This window comes from Pipistrellus kuhlii, unplaced genomic scaffold, assembly GCF_014108245.1.
Source record: "Pipistrellus kuhlii isolate mPipKuh1 unplaced genomic scaffold, mPipKuh1.p scaffold_m20_p_20, whole genome shotgun sequence".
NCBI classification, from domain to species: domain Eukaryota; kingdom Metazoa; phylum Chordata; class Mammalia; order Chiroptera; family Vespertilionidae; genus Pipistrellus; species Pipistrellus kuhlii.
The window spans coordinates 19,157,766-19,182,086 of NW_023425516.1; the positions used below are offsets into that span (position 1 = coordinate 19,157,766).

A 24,321-nucleotide genomic window follows, 5' to 3' on the forward strand; every position below is an offset into this window, starting at 1 on the left:
TCACTTAAAAAGGGAAACTCATGTAGATCATTAAGGATGATTTTACTGAACATCTTTACACCAGCACTTGCCTGTAAGGAATATATGTAAACATAAGAAATGGTCCCTGCCCTCAATCTTATGATGTCATTAGGAATCTGAGTTATAAACATAGGAGAAAATTGGACACCAGCCCGCCAGTTATATAAATAAGTTTGAATTATGAGTTAGTGTGCTGGGAGTTTTTGAAGATGAAAGGGCCCAGGATGGGCTGTGGAAATGGGAGGCATCCTCCTGGAGAAAGGCAGATGGAGAAAGGCTGTGGCAGAGACTTGGAGGAAGGTCACAGGATTGGTGTGCTTGTGGGTTGGGAACCGAGCTGCCCAAGTAGAAGAGGAGTGGACAGAGAGGAGCCAGATCAGACCTTGAAAGTCAGTTGATTCGAGGGAAACTGACATACTGAAGGCCCTAGTTCAGGAAGATGAACCAGAGTACATTTACAGGGTGGATCAGGGGAAGGAAGTTTGGGGCAGAGAGGATGGATATAGATTTCTAAACCCAGGGGATATAGGCCTGAGCAATGATAGTAGCAGTGAGATAAGCCAGGAAGGGTTAAATCCAAGATGCATTTAGGAAGAAGACTGAACTTGATGACAAGGGCACTATATAAGGGATGAACCAGCAGAAAAAGTAAAAGATGGCCCTGTGGTTCGTTGCCTGGGGTATTTGTGGTGTCCCTGCGAAAAAGTTCCAGTCAACAAACTCAGCTCTTCTTCCCAGAGACGCAGCTGTATCATTCCTCTTGAACTTGGACTGACCTTTTGTCAAGAAGGTGTCTGTTACTGCCTAACAAGCCACCCCCAAACCCTAGTGGCTTAAAACAACAGCAGCTTATCATCTCTCCTGATTCTGTGGGTTGGCTGAGTTTCGGCCAGGCTGTTCCTCTGCCTCTCTCCTATGGGTTCCATCAGGTGGCCGCAGTCAGCTGGGTGCTCTGCTGCGGCCAGGACATTGAGGATGGCTTCCAGATCCTCCCTGGGTAACCATGCTTTTCCGCAGCACAGTCAGACCTTTTCTGTGGTAACTTGCTTCCAAGGAAGAGGAAGCAGAAGCTACCTGTCCTCTCAAGACATGGACTCAGAAGAATCAGCTCACCCATCAGCTCATGCCTCAAACGTGGCTGGTTGCCTTACTGCCACTTGACAGAACCCTATAAATCAGTGCCTACAATTCATTAACTGGAATCCCAGTTCCAGCTTCCTAGGAGAGAAATCTGGTGGCCCCAAGTGGGAATAAGCCGTGGCCAAAGGCGTGGGTCCTATAGCCTATCCCCAGCAACAGCAGGATCTCTGAGAAGGCGCGTGGGCAATAGGCGGGCTTCAGCTGTGGAAGCCCATGGAGATGGGCACCTTCCCAGGGAGGCCACTGTTACATCCGAGCGTAGCAGGTGCTGAGTAAGCCTGCCTGGTTGCTTCCTATCAGTCCCTAGTGACAGTCAAAGGACAGTAGCTCCTGGGTTAATCTGAGTAGAGGGCCCTCTCCATCAGCCACCTCTAAAACCAGTATCAGTCAGGAGCTCTGACCATCGGAAGAGAATGCTGGTAATGAACCGTCATGAGTCTTAAAGCATCAGCTATGATAAACAAGGGGTTCGTGTGTATCTTAAGATGATTTTTTAAAAATTGAAAGTGATGATGCCTCTTTGGTAAGACGAAAAATGCATGACTGAGCCACAGGACTTTAAAGTGGTCTTGGAAATGAAAAGGAATTTGAGAACAAATATCCTTTTTCAAATGGAGTTTTCCTTCTACTTCTGGGAAGAGCTGAGGGTGGGTTACAGCCTGGAAATCCACTCAGTTGACCAGTAATGCTTTTGAAGGCTCCATGACGCGTCTTCTCCAGGGAGACGTGGAGCGTGCAACTCAGAGGGCAGTGGCACCACGGGGAGGCTGCATGTTTCAGAGGCTGGCCTTGTGCACAGAGCGTTGAGGGACTAATGTGTCTGAGAATTCTATCTTTGATCTCGGGGAGTCATTTTCATTTTGCTCCCCAGACTAGGCCTGTCAGAAAAAGGGCCAGGGACACCAAAAACAAAAACAAAACACCAACCATGGTGTTAGAATCGGCGCCCCTAGAGCGCCACTCTGCTCTCCATTTCCGTCTTGTATGCCCCCCCCCCCTTCAACCCCAAAATCCTAACCTCACTGGTTTCTTCTCTGTCACGCAGCACTGACTTCACCTGTCCTGCCTTCCTGAAGGGCTAAGGGTCTCATGCAAGATGCTTACATGAAAGCACACTGTATGCTAGCCAGACAAACATAAGAGATGAACATTTGAATATCTGGAATCAAACCCAGTTTTCTGAGGTGGCTGCCTTTGATTTGTGTCTTTTAATTCAACGCTGTTTTATGTTTCTATTACGAAGCAAGTTGTTCCTGTTTGTGTAGTGAATGATGAAAGCTTTATTCCATATAATGATAATAAGCACTATTTATTCAGCACATACTCTCTTGCCAGGTCTTGTAGTGTTTACTTCATTTACATTATCTTCTTTTCATTCTCCCTTGAGGCCTGTATTGTTCCTCATCCTACTGTTGATAAAACTGAACTTGGAAAAAATGAGGCTCCGCCCTTCGGGACTGGCTGCAGCTGTTCAGGTCTGGGCTTGGCTCTTGGGTGGGTTCCGCCCTTCGGGACTGGCTTTGGCTGTTCGGCTCTAGGTTGGTGTCGAGTATTAAAGGTAACCTTAGTGATAAACTCAGTTTTCTAAAATGGTATTTCTAGGTCGCCAAAGAGGACAGTGAGCAGGCAGGTCTCAAAACCAACGGTTACTCGCTTTAAGTTCATGTTGTCACAGATCAGCAATTGATGAATTAGAGTAGGGTGAGGGTAGAAACGGGTGGGAGAGGAGGCTAAAGCAGCAGTGTAAGAGGTAGGAGAAGGTGTTCCAAACTGGGGAAGTGGCAGTGGGATAGAGAGACATGGACAGATGTCTGGTAGAATTGACAGTGTCCAGCAAGTGATTAACTTGGGCGGCAAGGGTGATACCCCAGGCCATTGATACTCAGATGGATGGAGCAACAACGTGCTGTGATCCGATTCCCAGTGATCCACCTCAGGATATGCTTTGGGGCCTCACTGCTCCAGTGGAACATGAGCTGCCTGGATTTGCTCGCCAAATTGTTGTGAATAGGTTCCAGCTGCATTAATGCAACCCATGGCCTTGTTTGTGACTAATCTTCACATTTATGGTTATGCGCCTTGGGCTCTCTATAACTAATACCTAATAATATGCTTACTGGTTAGCATAATGGACTAAATGAGACAAAAATCAAAGTAAATGACCAGAATGATCATGATCAAGTAGTTCTTACTAAGAATCATTAAGTGCATGGCTTGGGTTTCCATATGCGAGGTCCCTTTAACTTGGCTTATGTGATACGCTCCCTGCTAGAGATACTTGACTCACTGCATTTGTTTAAACTCTAAAACCTAGCCATTCCCAAGCCAGGCCCCCTGAACACCAGGCTTCTACTGCCCAGAGTTTTTCTGTTTACATTTGCTACTATAGAGACTCAGTTTGTTTCCGAAAGATGCACTTTAGCATTTGTGTGGTGAGCCACATTTGTTATATTTGAACCATATGTGACGTAAAGAAGAAGGGTAACCACTTGGCTTAGAGGGGGAAGGGTGACTTTTTGGGTTAGCAGAGATACTTCCTGCCAATTTAAAATGAGCTGGTGAGAGGTAGATGATGGCAGAAATTAAGTGTGTGTGTGTGTGTGTGTGTGTGTGTACATATATACATATGTGTATATTTTTAAATGTCAGAAGACTAATGTGGATAGAAAGCTTATTAAACTGGACCATGCTGTTTTCCAGCCTAAAACATAAAGGAAAAGTGCTTTCTAAGAGTCTTTGTGGCTTACTGTGGAGTTGAAAACATATCACTCTTAACTGGCCTAAAGGTGCTTCTAGGACTCATTCATGTCTTATGATAACTCAGTTCTGTAAGCTGTGAGGAACCAAATAGAGAAAGTAGGGAAGAGCTTCATATGATAGTGGAGTGATTCGTAAATTAATAACACAGATGTTGATTAATTAATTCCTTCATTCAATAAACATATATTTAGTGGGTATTATATAGGTGGATTAGTTAGCTCTTTCTGTGTAACAAATTACCCCAAAACATAGTGACCCATTTGTGGAGCTTTTTAAGGAACAAGGGGAGACACAAGGCACAGGACGATGGGCTTTCAAGGGATTTTCCCGCTCTAGTGACTCTGGAACAATTTATATATTGTAGCTTCTATTTCTAGGGAAGTATTTCTAGTTCTCTTCAGTACTAAATTCTATCAATAGTGAACAGGTAAAAAAAAAATTCTTAGGGTTAGTTATAGGGGCCTCACATACTCTTCAAAATAAAACAAAAGCACAGCATTTAGCAGAAGACAGTAGACTTCCATTTTTGAAGTTTGTTGCTTGTTATTTATCGTGCCTTAGGAGTGGAAATGCTGGCTGAGATGAAAGTACCTGGCACCGAACACTTTTCCTTCTTGTTGTTTCACAGCCAGATGTTGTGAAATTCTTTTGTTTTCCTTTTCCTCCAGTGCCTGGAAACCTTGGCTGCTACAAGGATCATGGAAACCCACCTCCTCTAACTGGCGCCAGTAAAACATCTAACAAACTCACCATACAAACCTGCATCAGCTTTTGTCGGAGCCAGAGGTTCAAGGTAACTGCTCTCTGGCTATCTACCTATAGAAACAAATAGAGATGTAAAAATAACTTGAAAATATATATATGTTTTTGAAATATAACCTGTGAAGCCATACAAACTCTATTTTTCTGCCAAGGAGACGGAGGAAGAGTGGGCTTGGGAATGAGGAGTATGAGGTAGTTCTCTTGTCCAAAGACCAGAAAACCCCAATATCTGCATCCCTGTTTGACTTCTGACAGAGTTATATATTTCCTTGTGCTCGTGTATGTTATGAGCAGGAACATCTCTAGCTCTGTGGGCGATCTGGGAATAAACCAAGGTAGTTCTTGCTTCCTTGATAAATTTAGGGGCCCAGCCTGGACACCAGTCCAAAATATTTTCTTTTCTTCCTATCCATTCCTCTATCTGAAATTCATTCATTGGCCATTAAGATTCAATAATGCTATATCAAAAAAATAAGAAAATTAAGTTGTTTAATTTCCTTCCTTCCCTTTTTCTTTCTTCCTCTTCCCTCCCTCGGTGTGTAATGGCCTGTTGTAAGAATGGGACAAGGAGAGGTCCCAGGGGAAGGGTGGGTTGGGAAAATGAGGCTGGTTGCTTTCTTGGGACCAACCTTGCCAGGATCCTTCCGTTCACTTGACATCCCTGATTGACACCAAGTCCTGCTTCTCTGTTGTGGCAGTTTGCTGGGATGGAGTCAGGCTATGCTTGCTTCTGCGGAAACAACCCGGATTACTGGAAGTATGGGGAGGTAGCCAGTACTGAGTGCAACAGCGTCTGCTTCGGGGATCAAACCCAGCTCTGTGGTGGCGATGGCCGGATCATCCTCTTTGACAGTGAGTATGCCTTGTGCCCGTTACTGTTGAAGACACGGGAACTGTTGGGCCAAGAGAACAAGCCTGCCCCCCACTTCTCTCCATGTATTATTTTATTCATGTGGCAATACTTGGTAAGCACCTACTGCAGGCCAGGCACTGACCAGGCCCTGCCATAGAGTGCTGAACAAGAAGACTCAGCCCCTGTCCTAGAGAGGAAGACATCCATTTAACAAGTAATTAATGACAGTGTGTCATGTGCTTGAGAGACATGGCCTATTGGGAGACACTTAGACAACCTAGAAAAGATTACCTTTCTAATTTGATGCAAACAAATAACTACACAGTATCAGCTTTAAGATCCTCGTGTGTGTGCGAGTGTGCGTGTGTGTGTGTGTGTGTGTGTGTGTGTGTGTTTAAATCTGTTATTTTAGAGAGAAAAGGAAAGGAGAGAGAGAAACATCAATTTGTTGTTCCACTTATTTATGCATTCATTGGTTACTTGTGTGTGCCCTGACCGGGATCAATACCACAACCTTGGCATATCAGAGTTATGCTCTAACCACTCGAGCCACCTGGCCAGGGCCTTTCTTGTTTGTTTTTCTAAAAGATCCTCTTTCTCTGGCTGGTGTGGCCCGGTTGATTGGAACATCGTCCCGTGCACTGGAAGGTGCTGGATATTAAATTCTGTACTGATAGGTTTCCTTCTTTTAGTACTTAAAAAAATATTTCTTCTTTGTCTGTGGTTTGCATCGTTTCTAGAGATGTCCGCTCGAACTTTGTTCCACTGTTTTTAGGCTTTTCCCTTCTGCCTGCTTTTAGGGATTTATCTTTGTTTCTGTTTTCAGCATTAGCTATGATATGTCTAGGTATTTTTTTATGTTTATTTATTAATTTATTTGCTTGGAGTTTGGTGAGATTCTTAGATTACTTTTCATTGACCTTGGATCATTCGTAGCATTTATTTTTTCTGCAAATATTTCTTCTGCCTTGTTCTCTTTTTCTTTTCTTTCTGGGACTCCAATTACATATTATTAGACCATTTGATATTATCTCACAGCTGTTGGGTGCTATTTTGCTTTTTTCACTTTATTCTTTTCTCTGTTTCATTTTGGATAATTTCTATTGACCTATTTTCAAATTATTTTATTCTTTCCTCAATTTTGTATATCTGTTAATAAGCTCATCAAAGGGATTTTTTATATCTGATAATTGTTTCTTTTATTTCTAACATTTACATTTGACTCTTTTATATAGTTTTCATATCTCTGCTAAAATTTTCAGTCTGTTCAAGCATATGGTCCATCTTTTCCACTAGGTCTTTTCTGTATTAATCATGTAGTCTGTGGTAGTTCTAATGTCTGGGGCATTATTGGGTCTGGTTCTATAGATTGTTTTCTCTTTTTTAAATATTGGGATGTGATTGACATTATATTCATTTTAGGTTTGCTACATAAATTAAATATTATGTTGCAAACCTAAAATGAATTTTATATATCAGATGTTTTATCTCTTGACAATTAGTCTTTTCCCCTCTCTTTCTTTTTTGCTTGCTTTTATGTGTGTGCTGTAATATTTTATTGAATGCCATACACGATGTGCAAAACAACAGCAGAGGCTGAGGTCCATAGAACTTACCTGCGCAGTGTGGGGACTGAGCCTTTCTGTCAGTGGTGAGCTGGGTGTGGATTTTCTTGCTTCTGTCATTGTCTTCCATGCACATCAGGTTTCAGATCCCTTCAGTGATGAGCTGCTGTTTCCTGTGCTTAGTGTGGAGCCTGGGATTCCCATGGGCTTCTTCAGTGTTCCTGTCCCACCCTTAGCTTTGAGCAGCTTCTCCATGCCTGTGCCATCCAGGGTCTTCCCCTCCCGCAGTGTTGGACTGCTAATGCCTGTAACTTGATGCTATGCTCTGTGAGGTCAAGGGGTCGGGGGATGTCTTGGTCCTCCTGTCCATCCTCAGTCTTAGGCAGGACATGTTCCTGGGGCTCAGGGAGGACCTTTCCAGCATTCCTGCACCCCGTCCCTCTCCCGGAAGCTAACCACTGCTTTGCATCTGTGGCAGCTCTTGGGAAGGAGAGCGTTTCCTGCCCTGCTTTCATTGGGACAGGATCCTGGGCTCAGCGCAACCCAGGGCCGGTGGCTTTTGCCTCTGCTCTTCCCCAAAGCAGATCTGTGCCTGGTTGCTCTGACAGGAAAGAGAGAATTTCCTCCTCCCTCTTTCCAGGGCAAACAGGTTTTGTTTCCACCCTGGCTCTGGGAGCAAGAAGGTTTGCTGCCCCTCTCCCAGCAGCTTAAGGCTTTGCTTCCTTTGGGAGGGGGATTCTGGTGGGTGCTGGGGAGGCCTGACCAGAATTGCCTGCAAGTGCGTGCAGACTCCTGTTGTATCTGGGGCTCCAAACTGAGAGACTAGCCCATATTCAACCTGTAGGGTTTGTTAAAAATTTAGCTGCTTGCTTCTTCCTTGCTTTTATGGTGGCTACCTCCTCTTTGTGCTCTGTCAAAGATGAAACACTTTTGTGTGGTCTGAATCTCATTGGAGGGGCTTCTTACTGTTTAGAATTAAATTTCCTTTGTCTTTAGACCTCAGCTTTCTGACAAGTTGATAAAAGTTTTGAGCTTTTTTCATTGTTTGGATGAAAGCAGCATCCTCTTACTGCTTTCTACATCCTAAAGGGAAGTGGAACGCCCCCAAAGCTTTTTAAATCCTAGCCCAACACTCTCTCTCAAGAACGGTCACTTCCAGGACCGTGTTTACACTTCACCACCTAAGATACGGTCAAGTGGCTGTATCCCCTTTCTGGAACCTACAAATCAAAAACAGAATCCAGCCCTAACCGGTTTGGCGCCTGCGGACTGAAGGGTCCCAGGTTCGATTCTGGTCAAGGGCATGTACCTTGGTTGCGGGCACATCCCCAGTTGGGGGTGTGCAGGAGGCAGCTGATTGATGTTTTTTCTCTCATCGATGTTTCTAACTCTATCCCTCTCCCTTCCTCTCTGTAAAAAACAAAACAGAGTCCAGAGAAATCAGACATGCTAATACAGTGATCAGACCTGAGTAAGTCTCCTCCAGGCAGAAAGTCAGTTCTTGTGCATATATCCTCTAAGGTATCAGGGTTGCCCTTGTGCTGTAATACAGGCCCTTTTTTTTTCACGACTTTACCTCACGGAGTGCCTCCCTGCCAAGAGGGCCCACTGTTTCATCTCATCTGTCCTCATACATTCATGTGATATAGGAGCAGGTGGTGGTCTCTCCAATCTCAAAACTGAAAGAAGGGAGAGGCCTGGAAATGAAGGATCACATGGCCCAGCTGGTCCCAAACCCAGACTCTCTGACTCCAGCCTGGCCCCCACCTAGGCCACACCACTGTGCTGTGTTCTAATTCTAAGGTCTCCTGGGGAAAGGAAAAAAAAGCTTCCACAGTCATTTGTTCAGGGTTTAAGTGATTCATTTGGTGATTTGATCCTAAAACAGAAGACAGTCTGGCCTTCTAGACTAAAAACAATAACCTAAGCTGGATCACATTCAGAAGTTCAGAAGAATGGTTGTAACTGGTTGGAAAATGAGCCCCGTGGCTGAGCTCAGGCTGAGGGCCGTGTCCTTTTATCTCCCACAGCTCTCGTTGGTGCCTGCGGTGGGAATTACTCGGCCATGACTTCTGTAGTCTATTCCCCTGACTTTCCTGACACCTACGCCACAGGGAGGGTCTGCTACTGGACCATCCGGGTTCCGGGGGCCTCCCACATCCACTTCAACTTCACCTTATTTGACATCAGGGATTCAGCAGATATGGTGGAGCTGCTGGATGGCTACACCCACCAAGTCCTGGTCCGATTCAATGGAAGGAACCGCCCACCTTTGTCTTTTAATGTCTCCCTGGATTTTGTCATTCTCTATTTCTTCTCTGATCGCATCAATCAGGCCCAGGGATTTGCTGTCTTATACCAAGGTAAGACTTCCCTGTGTGTCTCCAGCTCCTCCTGCACACCCTTGTGACCTGTGGAGCTTGGGCAGTTCTTGCTGGGAGGTCTTAGTCAGCAGCTACTGAGTTAACTTACGGATTTCCCCACCTCCCATTTCAGAACTTGTATGTTTCATGATACAGAAAAGAGATGAAACCTGTCATGTTTGCCATTTTAGCAGTCCTAATAACAGTTTCCATGGGAGGGTTAAAAGAACAACCAAAAGAAAGAACTGAGGCTGATAGAATCGGAAGGCTTGATGGAGGATATTTGGTCCATCATCCTGTCTCTCAGATCCCAGCCAACCACAGAAGATTGGTGTCCCAACTTTCTTCAACTCTTCCATGGTGGGGCCCTGCTCTGCGTCTCTAATGTGGGCACATGTGTTCCAGGCACATATCTTTGTCAGCATATGAGAAACACAGGGTGTCTTAAGACCTAAGACATCTTCATCCTAGATGTCAAGGGCATTCAAGAAGAGTTCAGTCAGTTTATGCTACAGGGAGTCACAGGGAGGAGGCCACCCCACAGGTGGGACAGTCTTGAAGAACAGGTCAGATTTGGGTCAGTAGATAGGAAAGACAAGGGCTTTCCAGGCAGAAGGATCCTTAGCTGCAAAGGCACAAAGGTAGGAAATGACAAAGTATTCTGTGATGTCCACAGACAGACCAGTTAAATGACTAGAAGTTGACAGTGCATTCCTTCTGCCTTATTCAGGGCCAGGGCCTGGCAAGTTCTGCTTGAAGGCCAGTGGGGAGAATTACACCCAGAACTGGATCAGAGAAAACAAACTTTCTACATAACCAGGAGCTCCAGTGCCTCCTTCTCCCTTGTTCTTCATTGTCTTTATCAGCTTTCCCCAGTGAATTCCTTTTGATCTTCCAGCTGTTAAAGAAGAACCACCGCAGGGGAGGCCCACTGCCAACCAGACTTTGGCCGAGGTGATCACGGAGCAGGCAAACCTCAGCATCAGCGCTGCCCGGTCCTCCAAAGTCCTCTACGTCATCACCACCAGCCCCAGCCACCCACCTCAGACCGTCCCAGGTAGCAGTTCCCAGACACCATCAAAGGGGGTGGAAGCCACAGAGCTTGAAGGCAGTGTCCTTGGCGGTTACAAAATCAAAGTACTCTTAGGTGTTTCTCATTCCAAGGTAGATTGGGGCCCTGGCTCTGTCACCATGTTTGTCCTGCCCATTGAGGGACACGTTCTCATTAGCTTGACTCCTTGGTTCTTAAGGAAAAGTGCTCACTGCCATAGAGACAACATGTGTTATGCCTTCTGTACATTATGATTAATCAGCTAATCCAGTGTTTTCTCACATTGAGAATATCTTTCTAGAACCCCAAGTTGTTGCTCCCTAAATTGGCAATTTCAAGAGCTCTACTTATTCATTCATTCGTTCAAAAGATACGTAAGTGCTTTAATGGTACCAGGTGCTATTGTAGGCACTGGACTATACAATGAACTAAACAAATCTCCCCTCCAGTTAGAAGAAAAGACAAGAAGCAAAATAAAAACTGAGATAGTGATAAGAGCTATGAAGAAAAGTTACGAAGGAGGAGAGAGAGTGGGTAATGGTCTTGTGGTTTAACTTGGTTGAGTACAGACTTGCATTCTCCCTTTTCTGCCAAGGAAATTGGGGCCTTTGGGAGCTGACAGAGCTGCGGCCTATTGCTGGCAATTACCTAGCCTGGAGATTTCCAGACTGTGCTCCAGGTCCCCCGCAGCACCCTCCGGAGGAGGTCAGGGCAGAGAGCCTCTCTGGTGCTTGCCCATCATTTGTTTGTGAATCGGATAGGATTTCACAGGTCATACATCTCATTCCTCGGGTGAGAAACTGAGGCCCACAGAGTCTATGTAACTCATTTGTGGTTGTACAGTGGATTCAGTAATGGAGACAGAATGTGCGCCATCATTTTCGACTCTGAGTCCAGTGCATCTTAGACCACACTGCCTGCCTCTCTCCATGAGGGAGCTCTAAAGCCAGGCGAGGTGCTCAGAAAGCGGGGTACTCCATGCAGCCTGGCTCTTAGCTGCATTTGGTGGCTTTTCCCACCTGCAGGGAGCTCCTTGGCCAGACCTGCATCTCTGAGCGGCCAGTGTTCCCTCAGGGCTTCCTTCTGAAAACTGAGCTCAAACAGGTCTGACGGGCCCTCTCTTTTGCAGGATGGACAGTGTATGGCCTGGCAACGCTCCTCATCCTCACAGTCACAGCCATTGTAGCAAAGATCCTCCTGCACGTCACATTCCGGTGAGTACGACAGAGCAAAGGCTCAGAGCTCCTTTTCTGCTGGCTTCGTTAGTGTGGGTAAAAGCGTAATATCAGAACATGACCCCAGAGTCCTCAGTCCTAGGAAACATGTGACAGTAGACATTCCTCATTGGAGAGTGAAATGTACAACTGGACAAATTTCACTAAGGATGAGCGCTTGTGTTTGCTCCGGTATCCAAATGATACAGTTTCAAGGGGGATTGAAACAATCTGGGCATAAAAAACAACAATTTCCATTTTTTTGCCCTGTGTTTTAGCCCTGGAAGAGATCTTGATGCAAGAACAAAGATTGCTGGGATGGTACCATGCGTATTTCCTAGTGCCTTTTAGAAACTGGAAAACATTCTTAGGAAGAGAATCTAACATTTATTAACTATTGCGTAATAGTCATTTTAAGGCAGTTATTTAAGAAGCTTTGTCCTTCAATTCTGACCCTTTGTGAAAAAAACATTTTCTTCCTTTATTTTGCTGTTCAGGTTTAGCAGTTCTTCTTTCCAAGAAAGGGCCTCATGAAGTTCGTGTTTACGGGGGGAGGGGGGGGGGAAGGCTCTTTCTAATTTTTTCTAGATTTCTACTGTCTTCCCTGTGGCTCCCAGTCCAGCTCTCTCCATATTTTTTTTTTTCAGTTTTATTGAGATATAATTGATATATAGGTTATCTGCATTTCAAGGCCTTTCTGAATGTTGAGGTCCTGTGAAAGCCACTTTTCCCTTACCTCCTCACTAGCCCTCGGCCACAGAAGTTTATACATTAAGTGACAGCTCCTCCAGTGCCCTCTGAAGGCTGCCCTTGGTCACACTGGGACCACCCACATGCCTCATGCCTCTGCACACTGCGCTTTACATTTTTCAGTGGAAACAGTGTCATTATTGTTTACCGAGCCCACTCACATGCCATATATTATTTATATATATATATATATATATATATATATATATATTTTTTTTTTTTTTTTTTTTTTTTAAGTCACAATTTACATGTTCTGGAAGCCTCTCGGCACAGTCCTGACCACTTGTCTCCTACAGCAGCAGGAGAGCAGGAGGCTTCCTATAGCACCCATCAGCTCACGGCACCCTGCGGCCCTAAAGTGCATGTCTGGCTCCTACCTGAGCCTGGAGCCCCTCCGCAGCTTCCCTGCCACACGGCACTGGTGCTGAGGCAAGACCCAGTCCTGCAGAGCAGTCCTGCCTTTGTCCCGTTTTAACTCGGTAAATGTAATGTGAAGAAAGCATTCTTCCATGTTTAAAAAAAGAAATGAATTTGAAAACTCAGTCTCTCAGGACAGCCCTTTCCAGATTTGAATAATTCTGCAAGTTAGCAAGTTCTTTGTTACCCTGAGCTGGAATCTGCCCCGCTGCATTCCCACCCCGCAGGACACATTTCACCCGCACAATAGTCCTCAGATCCCTGCAGGCAGCGCTTAGGTCTTTCCCGTGACCTCCCCTCACCGAGCGCCCCGTTTCATAGGTACAGGTCTCTCATGGTTGTTTGGTCTGCTTTGTTGTTTGGTCTTGTCAGGAAGAACTCTTAAGTTATTTTTGTTTGACAGATCACATCGCGCTCCTGCTTCAGGGGACCTTAGGGATTGTCGTCAACCAGGGACATCAGGAGAAATCTGGAGCATTTTCTATAAGCCTTCTACTTCGATTTCCATCTTTAAGAAGAAGCTCAAGGGTCAGAGTCAACACGATGACCGTAATCCTCTTGTGAGTGACTAAAAGCTCCCCCATGCCCAGGACAGGAGGTTCCTCTGAGCTCAAGGCCACGGGGACCACCTCTCCCGTGGTTTCCTCTGATGGACGCTTCCCTGCCTCTCCCTTGGCCTCTTCAGAGGCACCTGCCGATGGACTGGGAAGGGGCGCCCCGCTGCAGGGCCAGGCGTAGCCTGGATTCGTCCTGCTTCATCAGCTGCACTTAGGAGAGAAACTCAAAGTCCCAGGGTCTGGCCCTGTGTGTGTGTGTGTGTGTGTGTGTGACTCTCTCTGATCCAGGAATGGGGGTGTCAGGACACTGGAGCTGAGATGACAAAGATGGTTGTGTCCAGCACTGGGTTCAGGTATATTTTAGATGGCTGTCAGGTGGTGGTAAGTGTAGTGTGCCTTGAGTCTTGCTTGCTTCTTCTCTGTTTTGCCCACACATAGATCACTTTCTCCTGGTCTTTATGGTTTAGAAGAAGGCCAGGCAGGGAATTCTGAGGCTCTCTTGAGGGTTGGCCTGGTCCCCTACTCCTGGGTATTAGCATCCCAAAGCGCTAAAGAGGGCCCATGCTCTGTGCTGACTCGGCTTTGCTCTCCAGACGCTGAACGAGAAAAGGCCTTCCAATCTTGGGCAGCCTGAGAATTAGGTCTTCTGAACCCCATTCATGTCAAACCTCTGGCCTCCCAGGTTCCCTCTTTGCAGCACTTTGCCTCATCTCCCCAAGTCCCTGAGCCACTTCCTACCGTGGCCCTTCCTGGGGTTCTGCCACATTGGCAACCCGTCTGACACTGGCTGCTGCCAGAAAACGGGGCAGCTGGGAGGTGTCCACAGGGAGAGGTGACACTTGGCAACCAGGAGAGATGGTAGGAGCTGGAGGCAGAGGGACCTTCAAAAGGGGAACGAGGCCGTGCGTCCACAGGGGGGCACCCCGTGAGACCCACCACAAGCATGGATCTGCTTGCTGCTGTCGTCATGCTTTGATCTGAAAAGGCCCGTTTCCCGGGAGCAGCTGTCCGCAGACCCGGGGTCTGGAGACAGGTCTGTCCCTTTAAGGACCACTGGAAATATACTGGCATGTGCAAACTATTCCTGGATTTTGAGGAATCTCTTCTCAAACACAAGTGTCAGGTGTGCGGTGACAAAGGGCCCTGAGCTGTGAATAGACCCTCATCCAAGGGAATGTGGAATTTGGCAACGGGTTCACGCAGCCAGCAGGCAGTGCAGCTGCCAAAGACTTACTCTGACCACTGGCCCACCCTGCTGGTCACAGGGGCCAAGCCTCAAGCCAGTGTGTTTGTTGTCTGAGCTGTGGCAGGATCAGCCCTTTCTCAGAGATCCTGGAAGCGCTGGTGACGCCCCAGTGCTCTCCTTCCGACTGGACCTGGAACAGCCCAGTGCTGCCAGGATCAACTTACTGCCCGGAGAGGGGCCACGGGAATCCCAGGCCAGCTTCAGGACAGCCTGGGGGAAGAGCCATAAATCTTCTCGGCCATGTCTTGGTTGGAGCCTGTCTGTCGGCAGCACCCCACAGAGGGTCCCTGTGGCTAAGTAAACAGCTGAGAAAGAAAGAGTGAGGTGTGCCTCCAGGAGGCACTTGACCTTCTAAGACACTGCTTTAGAAGAGAGATATTGGGGGCTGGGGGTGATTGGGAAGGGTGACCCTGAGGAAAGCCCATCACAGATCACATAGCGGAAGATGATGAAAGAGGAAGGGGAGGGGCTCCGGGGACCATGTGGTCAGTGGCTCTGAGAGCATCCGGTCCACAGCCTCTGCCCTGAGGAGGGTGAATGGAGGAGGCTGCAAGTGGTGCCTCAGGACCTGCGTGCCCTCCTCATCCTGTGCACTGTGGTACCCAGGCCCTGCCTCTCCGCGGGTGTCCCAACATGAGTGTGGGCCGCTCTCTTGCTGCCTCCCCTTTCCTTCGCTGTGTCTCACAGTGCCCTTGGCCCCTCTAGGAGGCACTCAGTGCCCTGTGTTCTTTCTCCCCGTGTGTCACTGCTTACACAGCAGAGAAGGAGTGGGAATGAACCCCGGGTACCTACCCCACAGCCCCATGTCAGAACAGGGTATAGGCGAGGTGAGGTGATTGCTGTAACTTCTGAAGTTTGGGCTCTGGCTCAAGACTCCAATCAGCCAGAAACCCACAAAGATCAAAGCACTAGTGAGCGCCGCCGTCCTGGACCTCAGGCCAAACCTGTGGGGAAAGGCCTGCCACACGCCCCGTCATCGGCTCAGGCAGGAGCCGGCCTGACCCAGCCGAGGATCTGGCCAGGCCATCCCAGCACCAGCGGGCACGCAGGCTGTCGCCAAGCCTCTGCATCCCGTCCGAGCACTTAATCCTCACCAGCACTTAGCGGACGGCCTCAGAGATCCCCCCTCCCTGCCTGACGAGGCCGCCCCAGGTCTCCCACTCCATAGCCAGTCAGCTGGCACCCTCTTGGGTTGCAAATCTCCTCTTTGGCGTTTGATGCCGGCTATTGTTACTACCTTGGGAATTTTAACCTTTTACTTGTTTCCTCTGGTGCCTTTGTTTACCTTCCTCACTCTTCTACCTCCTGGCCAGGTCTCCCAGCGTAGCTGCCCTGGCGCGGGGTGTTTCTCAAACCTTCCAGCCGCAGCCGCCTCCCCGCAGGCTGGCCGGCTCAGGGGTGAAAGGGCCTCCCCCTCTGCCTGCAGACCCAGGGGGTGCCCATTGCACAGGCTTCCGTCTTGTGAGTCCAGCATGCTCCTCGAGACGGAAGTGAGGTGTGGAGGAAAGTCCGAGGCAGATCTGCGTCAGAAAGAAGGTGTCTTCCCGAGCACGTGGCGGGAGCTGCCCCGCAGGGGTCACGCGGCGTCCAGACCAGCCACGTCCAGGCTCACCTTCCGGGGGATCTTGACTTTGGATGACAAGGCTTTATCTGTAAATATGCTCTTAGTATGCAACTTTGAGAATAAAATAGAAACATCATGTATTTTAAAATATAAGATGAAGTGTGACGCACTGTATACAATTTAATATATATTTTTAGGGTTTTGTTATTTAAGAAAATGGAATGTAATGGTACTTAACTTTTACAAAAGAGAGAAAAATGTTATTTTTACTGCCTGGAGAAAATAAATATTCTCATTGTTGTAGAAACGGGGTGCTCCCTGGCTTGTCGTCTTTGTGGGCCCAGGACAGTGTCGCACCCAGGGAGATCCTCGGCTCTTTCTAACGTGTGCCCTTGCCAGCCCGCACCTTTGGCTCAGTTTTTCCCAAGTGTCTCCAGGTTTCCTCAGGTCTCGCCGGCAGCTTTGACCCGCAGTGACCGTCAGCTGATAAGATCTGGAAGAGTTGGAATTCCAAATGAGCACGTCACCCGGTGAGACAGGGGCACTTCTCGGGGATGAGCAGAAAAACTTAGGTCTGAATCCACCTTGAGGTGGCAATCCACTTCTCAGCCTCAGTCTCCCCTCCCTGTAAATGCAATAGCATCTGTGCCCCAGAAGGCGATGAAGATTAAGTGAGAAAAGATGTCTAAAACACTCGTGCAGTTATTATCCCATGTGGAATTCATCTTGCCTTTCAGAGCAGCCAGTTCTTCCTCTGCCCACCCTTCTTAGTAATAACACCATGGAAGCTCCGGCTGAGTTGCCCGCTCTGCGCCCAGCACTCGCCTGTCGGGCACTGCGCATACCCGGACAGCCTCTCTGCAGGTCAGAGAGGAAACAGGCTCGGAGAGCGGCATGGGGGTGGCCCAGCCCTAGAGTCAGCCTTCAGGATTCAGCTCCCACCTCTCACTCGCTGAGAGGCCAGGAAGTGGAAAACGGGGATGCTCGAGAGCAGGGGTCCTCAAACTTTTTAAAGTGGGGGCCAGATCACGGTCCCTCAGAGAGCTGGAGGGCCGGACTATATGAACTACTAATTCCTACTGTAACACCTCGACTGCGCTCACTGCCCAAAAAACCTGGCGGGCCAGGTCAGACTCCTCTGCGGGCCGCATGTGGCCCGCGGGCCGTAGTTTGAAGACGCCTGCTCCAGAGGGTTTCTGTGGAGGAGTGACGTCAGGTTCCTAGTTTAGAAGGATAGACCCTTGCATTAGGAAAAACAGATGGGAGGGGGGGTAAGACCGAGGGTGAGGAGGCCCATCAGAGCCTCGGAGGTACACAAATGAGAGACTCGGGGGAGCTGAACAGGCCCCCACACCAGCACTGGAGGGAGGGGAGAACTAGGTGAAAGTAAGCTGGCTACACCCATGGCCCAGGGGTAGGTACTCGGGGCCTGGGCTCACATCCCCATCCCACCACTTACCACGTGACGTTGGGCGAGTGACTCAGCCCTGCGTTCCTACTTTCTCCTCTCTCAGATTGGGGCAATTCAGTAACCGCCCATAGTATTGTGGTGGGCTATTATCTTAGTATAGTTTCAGTAAATGGTAGCCGTGCCTTGTTATTGTCGAGTAGAGGTGGGGGGTTAAGAACAAGGAGCTGTGTCTAGGATATAGCTCACACTTATTTCAATGGTTAATACTAGAAGTATTTTCAAAGGTCTTTATTCAGAAGTCTGATGATGTGTTGTGAGCAGAAACATGCCGTAGGGACCTGACTCCTGTCTATATCCATTAGCCTATGGTAAAATTAGTTCCATTATACTTCCGTTCTCGTAAAGTCACAGTTTCCCAGAACCTATAACAATGTTGAGTGAGGGCTTACCGTAGTTCTCTGGCAGGCATATTACCTGGACATGGAGTCTGTGGCCCTCTCTCTCTGTCCTCTCCCCGGCTGACCTTGGCCCACACCACAGCAGCCAGCCCTAACCTTGCAGTGGCTGTTGCAATATCATGGCCCCTGAAAGGTTCACTCCAGTGTTTCTCTTCTCTGAGCTTTCCCTCCCTCTTTCCCAGGAGCTCTTTTTGACTTTGTAGAGTGCTAAGTATGGTTGGTATACAATATCACATTAGTGCCAGGTGCACAGCATAGTGATTCAACGTTTATATGCTTTTCAATGTGGTCTTCTCACTACGTCTAGTAATCACTTCTCGCCAGACAGAGTTACCACAACATTACTGACTATATTCCCCTTCATCTTCTCTACCTGTTCCCCCACCACCACCCTCTGCTGTTCTGGCAGCCATTGGTTCCATCTGTTTCTATGAGGCTGCTGTTTTTGTTGTGTGTTGTTTGTTCATTTGCGTGTTGTTGTTTTAGATTCCACATATAAGTGAAACCATATGGTATTTGTCTTCATCTGACTCTCTAGTTCTATCCATGTCACATATGGCAAGATTTTTTTTTTTATTGATGAATAAACTTCCATTGTGTGTGTATGTGTGTGTATCACATCTTTATCCATTCATCAATCAATGAACATCTAGGTTGCTTTTATATTTTGGCTATTGTAAAAGACACTGCAATGAACATAAAGGTATACATATCTTTTTTAAATTTATCTTGCTGAGAATATTACAGATATCCCCCATTTCTCCTCCATTACCCTCTTCCAGCTGGCTCCCACCCCACCCAAGACCTTCACTACTCTATTGTCTGTATCCATGGCTTATGCATGCATATAAGCATGTAAGTTATTTGGTTAATCTCTGCATATATCTTTTAATTTTTCAGATAGATACCCAGAAGTAGAATTGCTGGGTAATATGGTAGATCCATTTTTTGGTTTTTGGAGAAATCTCTATACTGCTCTCCACAGTGGCTCACCAATTGGCAGTCCCATCAACAGTGCACAAGGTTCTCTTTTCTCCACGTGTTCACCAACACGTTATTCACTGACTTTTTTCCAATAGCCATCTGACAGGTGTGAGGTGGTATCTTATTGTGGTTTTGATTTGCATTTCCCTGATCATTAATTGAGCCTTGTTTCATATGTCTGTTGGCATCCGTATGTCTTTGGAGAAATGTTTGTTCTGCCCTCTGCCCGTTCTTTAATTGGATAGGTTATTTTTTGTTATTGAGTTATATGAGTTCCTTATACAGTTTGGTCATTAACCCCTTAGCATGTGTGAATATATTCTGAAGGAGAATGTTTTCATGGCTGGTGGAAAACAAATGGTAAAACCACTGGTAAACTTCTGAGGGACAGCTTAGCCTGCAGCAGAAAAACAAATGCAGCCAGAATGTGCAGCTGTCCTGCCTGAAGCAGGACCCGGAAGAGCACCCCAAACCCATCTGCGTGGACTTAGGGCACCGCTGACCTTCACCTCATCTCCTTGTTTTCCGAAACCTGAGCGATTCGGACATTGCAAAGCCCGCCCTCCGGGGAGCCCACACCAGGGCAGCCTCGTCCTTTGTCAAGCAATCAAAGGCTCTTCTTCCTGCGGAGACGGAAAGGGCTGGACAAGGGTGACCTTGTCTCCAAGCTTGGAAATCACATGATCATCTCCTCTTCCCCCCTGGGCTGTGCGAGCCTGAAACTGCAGACCAGTCTCTGGGACGCTGGGAACTGGAGCGCTTTTGTTCCTCTGTGGCGGGGTCAGGTCCCTGGGGGAATTGTTTTTGGTTGGCTGAAAGGGGAACTCGGGGGACAGGATATTTCAACCTCAAGAAGCAGCAACATTTGCTTGTAGCTGGAAGTCTTCGTTTCTGGTCTCCAGCTGTTGTCTGGAGCCACCAGGCCCCCGCTGAATGGGACTCCACCCAGCAACCTGGGGCAGGCAGCACTGGGTTCGGCTGGCCGTGGACCAGCCCGTGTCCAGGGGGCCCATCTCCAGAACGCCCCCAGCCCTCCCGACGCTGGACACTGGGCCCCGGAATGAACGAACCTGCTGGCTGTGGATGACGGGGCTGAGGAACCAGGCTCCACAGAGAAGCGTTTTAGGAGGAAAATAGACCCAAGTCTGAGGTCCAGGCTCCCTCCTCAGGGGGAGAAAACAGAAAGGTCTAAAACAGCCCAGGCTTTTGCAACCGAGAAGGTTCAGCTTTCACTTATTTCACTCTTAGGAACGTTCACCACTGTCCCTGTACAAACCTAACCGGGCGCCCCCTGTTTTGCACACACCGAACATGGGACTATGTTTCATGTGCTTGCCTTTGTTGCTGGTGCCACAGATGAATCGGATCAAGAGCATTCGAGGGGTATTCAAACCTCATATTTAACCTGATAGGGGGCAGCTTTTTACAAGGCCCGGGGCAAGCTGAGGAAAGAGCTTTTGAGTGTGTAAGGATGGTGATAGTAATGGCAGTAGCAGCAGCGAGCATTTCTGCAGTCCCCCCTACCAGTATGTGTGTGAGCCGCTGTACTGAGCACTCAACAGACATTACTGAGTTCATCCATGTGACAGCCCAGCCTGGGGAATGGAGGCTCAGAGTGGGGACCCAGCCAGCAGAGGGCAAGGCCAGGATCCAGCCCGCTCCAAAGCCAGGGCTTCGTATGCCAGTTACACTTCAGGCCCCTCGGGGCAGGCAGGTGGCTCTGAGAAAGGTCCTGAGCTCCCAAATATCTCGTCCTCACCGGTGTTGCCTCCACACAGCCCAGAAAAGTACCGATCACTTTGCCTGGGGCGAGGAAGGCAGCAAACCTAGACTTCTTGCCCTACAGCCAAGGCTCAGAGGGTGAGTGTAGACCTATGAACCAGGAGGTCACGGTTCAATTCCCAATCAGGGCATATGCCTTGGTTGCAGGCTCACCCCCCGTGTGGGGCATGCAGGAGGCAGCCAACCAATGGTTCTCATCATTGATGTTTCTCTCCCTCTCTCTTCCTCTCTGAAATCAATTTTTTAAAAAGCCTCCACTTCTTGCCCTGTTGAGAACACAAACCACTTTGAGAATCAGGTGAATTTTATCAAGCCCCTCCACCAAAAGATCCCACCTATAACAATCTGCATAGAAATTCTGGAGGTTTACGCCGGGACCGGTTTAGCTCAATGGATAGAGCATCGGCTTGGGGACTGAAGGGACCCGGGTTCGATTCCGGTCAAGGGCATGTACCTTGGTTGCGGGCATATCCCCAGTAGGGGGTTTGCAAGAGGCAACTGATCGATGACTCTCTCTCATCGATGTTTCTAACTCTCTATCTCTCTCCTTTCCTCTCTGTACAAAATCAATAAAATATATTTAAAAAAAAAAAAAAAAAAAAAAAAAGAAATTCTGGAGGTTTAAAGACCCCCCCTAAAACCTTCCGTGGACTTTAGGTTTAGAATCTCTCCATTAAGCATGGATACCATAACAGGATTATTAATATATTTACAGGACTGGCTGATACATTTAACTGATCACTTATTAAGTGTCTGGCGTTCATTCCAGGGGGTTGGTAAATTTTTTTCTGCAAAGATCTAAACAGTAACTATTTTACCCTTTTTCCCCCCTTCCTTAAAATATGTTTTATTGATTTTTTAAATTTTTTCTTTATTGATGAAGGTATTACATATGTGTTATTTTACCCTTTTTGAACCATATAGCCTCTGATCTCTGTCATAACCACTCAACTCTGCCCGCACTGTAACTGGAACCAGTGCCCACCCACTGAGACCTTCAGGGACCTCACCACTGCAAGTCCTGGAGCCAGCCAGGTGACTCCGAGGAGCGGGGGGTGGCATGGGGAGAGGGGCACTGGGGCCCACATGTAAGCAGCCACAGGACAATATCTAAGTAAATGGGGGTTGTGTTCTGATAAAACTTAATTTATGGACACTAAAACTTGAGTTTTATATCTTTTCCACATGTCACCAAATATTATTATTATTATTATTATTTTACCCCAACAATTAAAACCTGTAAAAACCATTCTCAGCCCGTGGGTCATACAAAACAGGCGGCAAGCCCACAGGCCATAGTTAGCTGCCCCCTGCACTGTGCCAGCCACTTGCACACGTCATGTTTAACGCTCACAACCAGCTGTATGCACTAAGCATCGCTGTTATCCCCATTTGTCAGACGAGGACACCGAGGCTCAGGTTAAATAACTCATGCAAGAAGCACAGGAGTTAGAACTTGGCCCACCGTCAGCTTGTTTACTTTCCTGAGGAACAAGACCCGGTGAGTTGGTGGAGAAAGGAAGGGAAAAGGTGCAGGTGGAGCGGGGGAGGGGGCCCTAACGCCTGGCCCACTCTGAGCCCTGGGAGCTGAAGGGGGGCCGGCAGAGGCTCTCTGCTCCAATGGCCGCACTGCGGGGGGGAGGGCGGCTGCTTTCCTGAGCTGCTCCTCCAGACAGAGCCCAGACCCCGGACAGCTGGCGGCCCTGACATTGTTTGGCGTCTCCCAGGTTCTCTTAATTATAACCGATCTGCCACCCTCAGCAATTCCTTGTTCTCCTTTGCCAATGTCCATGAGTTGGAACCGTGAGCCAGACTCCCAGCCAAACATTCGGCTAACATCCCTTCCCTCTCCCATGTGGGGAGCCCCCGTCTCTTAGAAACACGCCTTTCTTCTCGGTCCCGCGAGGGGGGGAGGGTGGCCCTCGCTCAGCTGGGATCCCTTAGCAAAGAGAGGGACCCACCAAGGCTGCTTAACTTTCCCCAACTCCCGGCCTGCCGGCGGACTCAGGCTCAGGGAGGTGGCTGAGGGCGGTCTCTCTTCTTGGTGCCCTCCACCATTTCTCCGTGCCCGCCTCACTTAGGAGCAGCTTGGGTCCGAGGCGCTGGGACAAACGCTCTTCGCCAGAAACACGCTCCAGGCTGGACCTGGGCATTGTTCGGGGTGAAGGCCTGGCAGCTGGGCCAGAGGAAGGAAGGTGGCGGCACAAGGGGCCAGAGGAGGAGGCAGGGCTGATACCACACCCCGTGGTGTAGGTAACCTTGGCCAAGCCACCTGGCTTCCCTTAGGACAATGTGACTCCCGACCAGAGGAGCCTTGAGGCTGGGAGCTCTGGCTGCACTCGGGAACCTGGGGTCAATGCAGGTCCCAGACCTCAGGCAAGTCGCCTTTCTAACCTCAGTTCTGCCCACTAATAAAATGGGTGCAGCAGTTGTTTCTCGGAGAGTTGTTAGATTAAATAATATATCAAAGGCGGGGTGCTGAGCTGATTTTTATTCGTAGACCAAAGGTGGGGATGCTCCCAACCGCAGAGGTCTGGGGAGGAGCCAACGTGTCAAGGGCCCGGCCCATCGACCTGACTTTGCAAATGGAAACTGAGTCACACGGTTCTCCCCGGGCCTCTCAGGGGCCACCAAAAGCGTGGGGGCCTCGGAAGCGCTCTGCCTTTGGAGTTGAGGGCCCGTTTATCGAGCTCCAAGCACACAGACCGCAAAATAAGGGCAGTTCTTATTTTATAATAAGAAAATAATTCCTGACTCGGTTCCTTTAAGTGGCTAGTTTCCCCTGCCCAACACATCCCGTCTGTGGCCCTGTTTTATAAAAGTACCCACTGACCTTCGCCTTCTCAGGGACGTATCTATTGGGTGGGAATACCCTTCTCTGCTGGCGTCCAGCCGGCAGTGGATTCAGGTCAGGAACAAATACAGAATTTGGATGTCCTCAGATTTCCCTCCTGGCCGGAGGTGGGCAGATAGGCAGGGTAAGCCCCCAGGAGCTGTCTGCCAGCTGGATTCCCGGTCCTCACAGACCCCAGACCCTGCCTCCTTGCACCCTTGCTTTCCCTGCAGGAGCCATCCCGGTGCAGCCTTGCTCACCGGCGCCGCCCAGTGGTGGGAACAGAGAGCTGCGGAAGAAAGTTGGCCCTCAACCACCGACTCCATGCAACCCTCCAGGCCCTAAGCCTGGCTAACCCAGGACTCTCACTCTCACTGTGGCGCCTAGGAGCTCTCTGATTTGCTAACGTTGCCACAGGTGAGTCCTCTGGGCTCTGACCCCACGGGACCCCGAAACAGGAAAGTCATTATTGAAAAGCGTCCATTTTCGGCTGATTGAAGGAGCTTAGTCCATCAGCGGGGAATGAAGTGGTCCCTCCCCACCTTGACTCACCCCCACAGATGCCTGCTAGTGCAAGGGGTCCCCTAAAG

The 24,321-nt window shown here is 48.5% G+C and overlaps 1 protein-coding gene across 5 annotated transcripts in view; it reads left to right on the forward strand.

Moving 5' to 3' along the window:
• KREMEN1 (kringle containing transmembrane protein 1) overlaps positions 1-24,321 on the forward strand; it is a 56,819-nt gene that overhangs the window by 23,042 nt on the left and 9,456 nt on the right. The window contains exons 4-11 of one of the 5 annotated variants that reach the window (XM_036449046.2): positions 4,590-4,714; positions 5,382-5,535; positions 9,132-9,464; positions 10,363-10,524; positions 11,645-11,729; positions 13,300-13,456; positions 21,823-21,933; positions 22,298-22,366. In XM_036449046.2, coding sequence (XP_036304939.1) covers positions 4,590-4,714; positions 5,382-5,535; positions 9,132-9,464; positions 10,363-10,524; positions 11,645-11,729; positions 13,300-13,456; positions 21,823-21,933; positions 22,298-22,351 — 1,181 coding nt within the window. In that variant the 3' untranslated portion in view covers positions 22,352-22,366. Of the gene's footprint in view, positions 1-4,589; positions 4,715-5,381; positions 5,536-9,131; positions 9,465-10,362; positions 10,525-11,644; positions 11,730-13,299; positions 16,575-21,822; positions 22,006-22,297; positions 22,367-24,321 lie in introns of those variants that run through there. The other 4 variants (XM_036449047.2, XM_045585666.1, XR_006742387.1 and 1 more) reach the window with 4 other exon arrangements.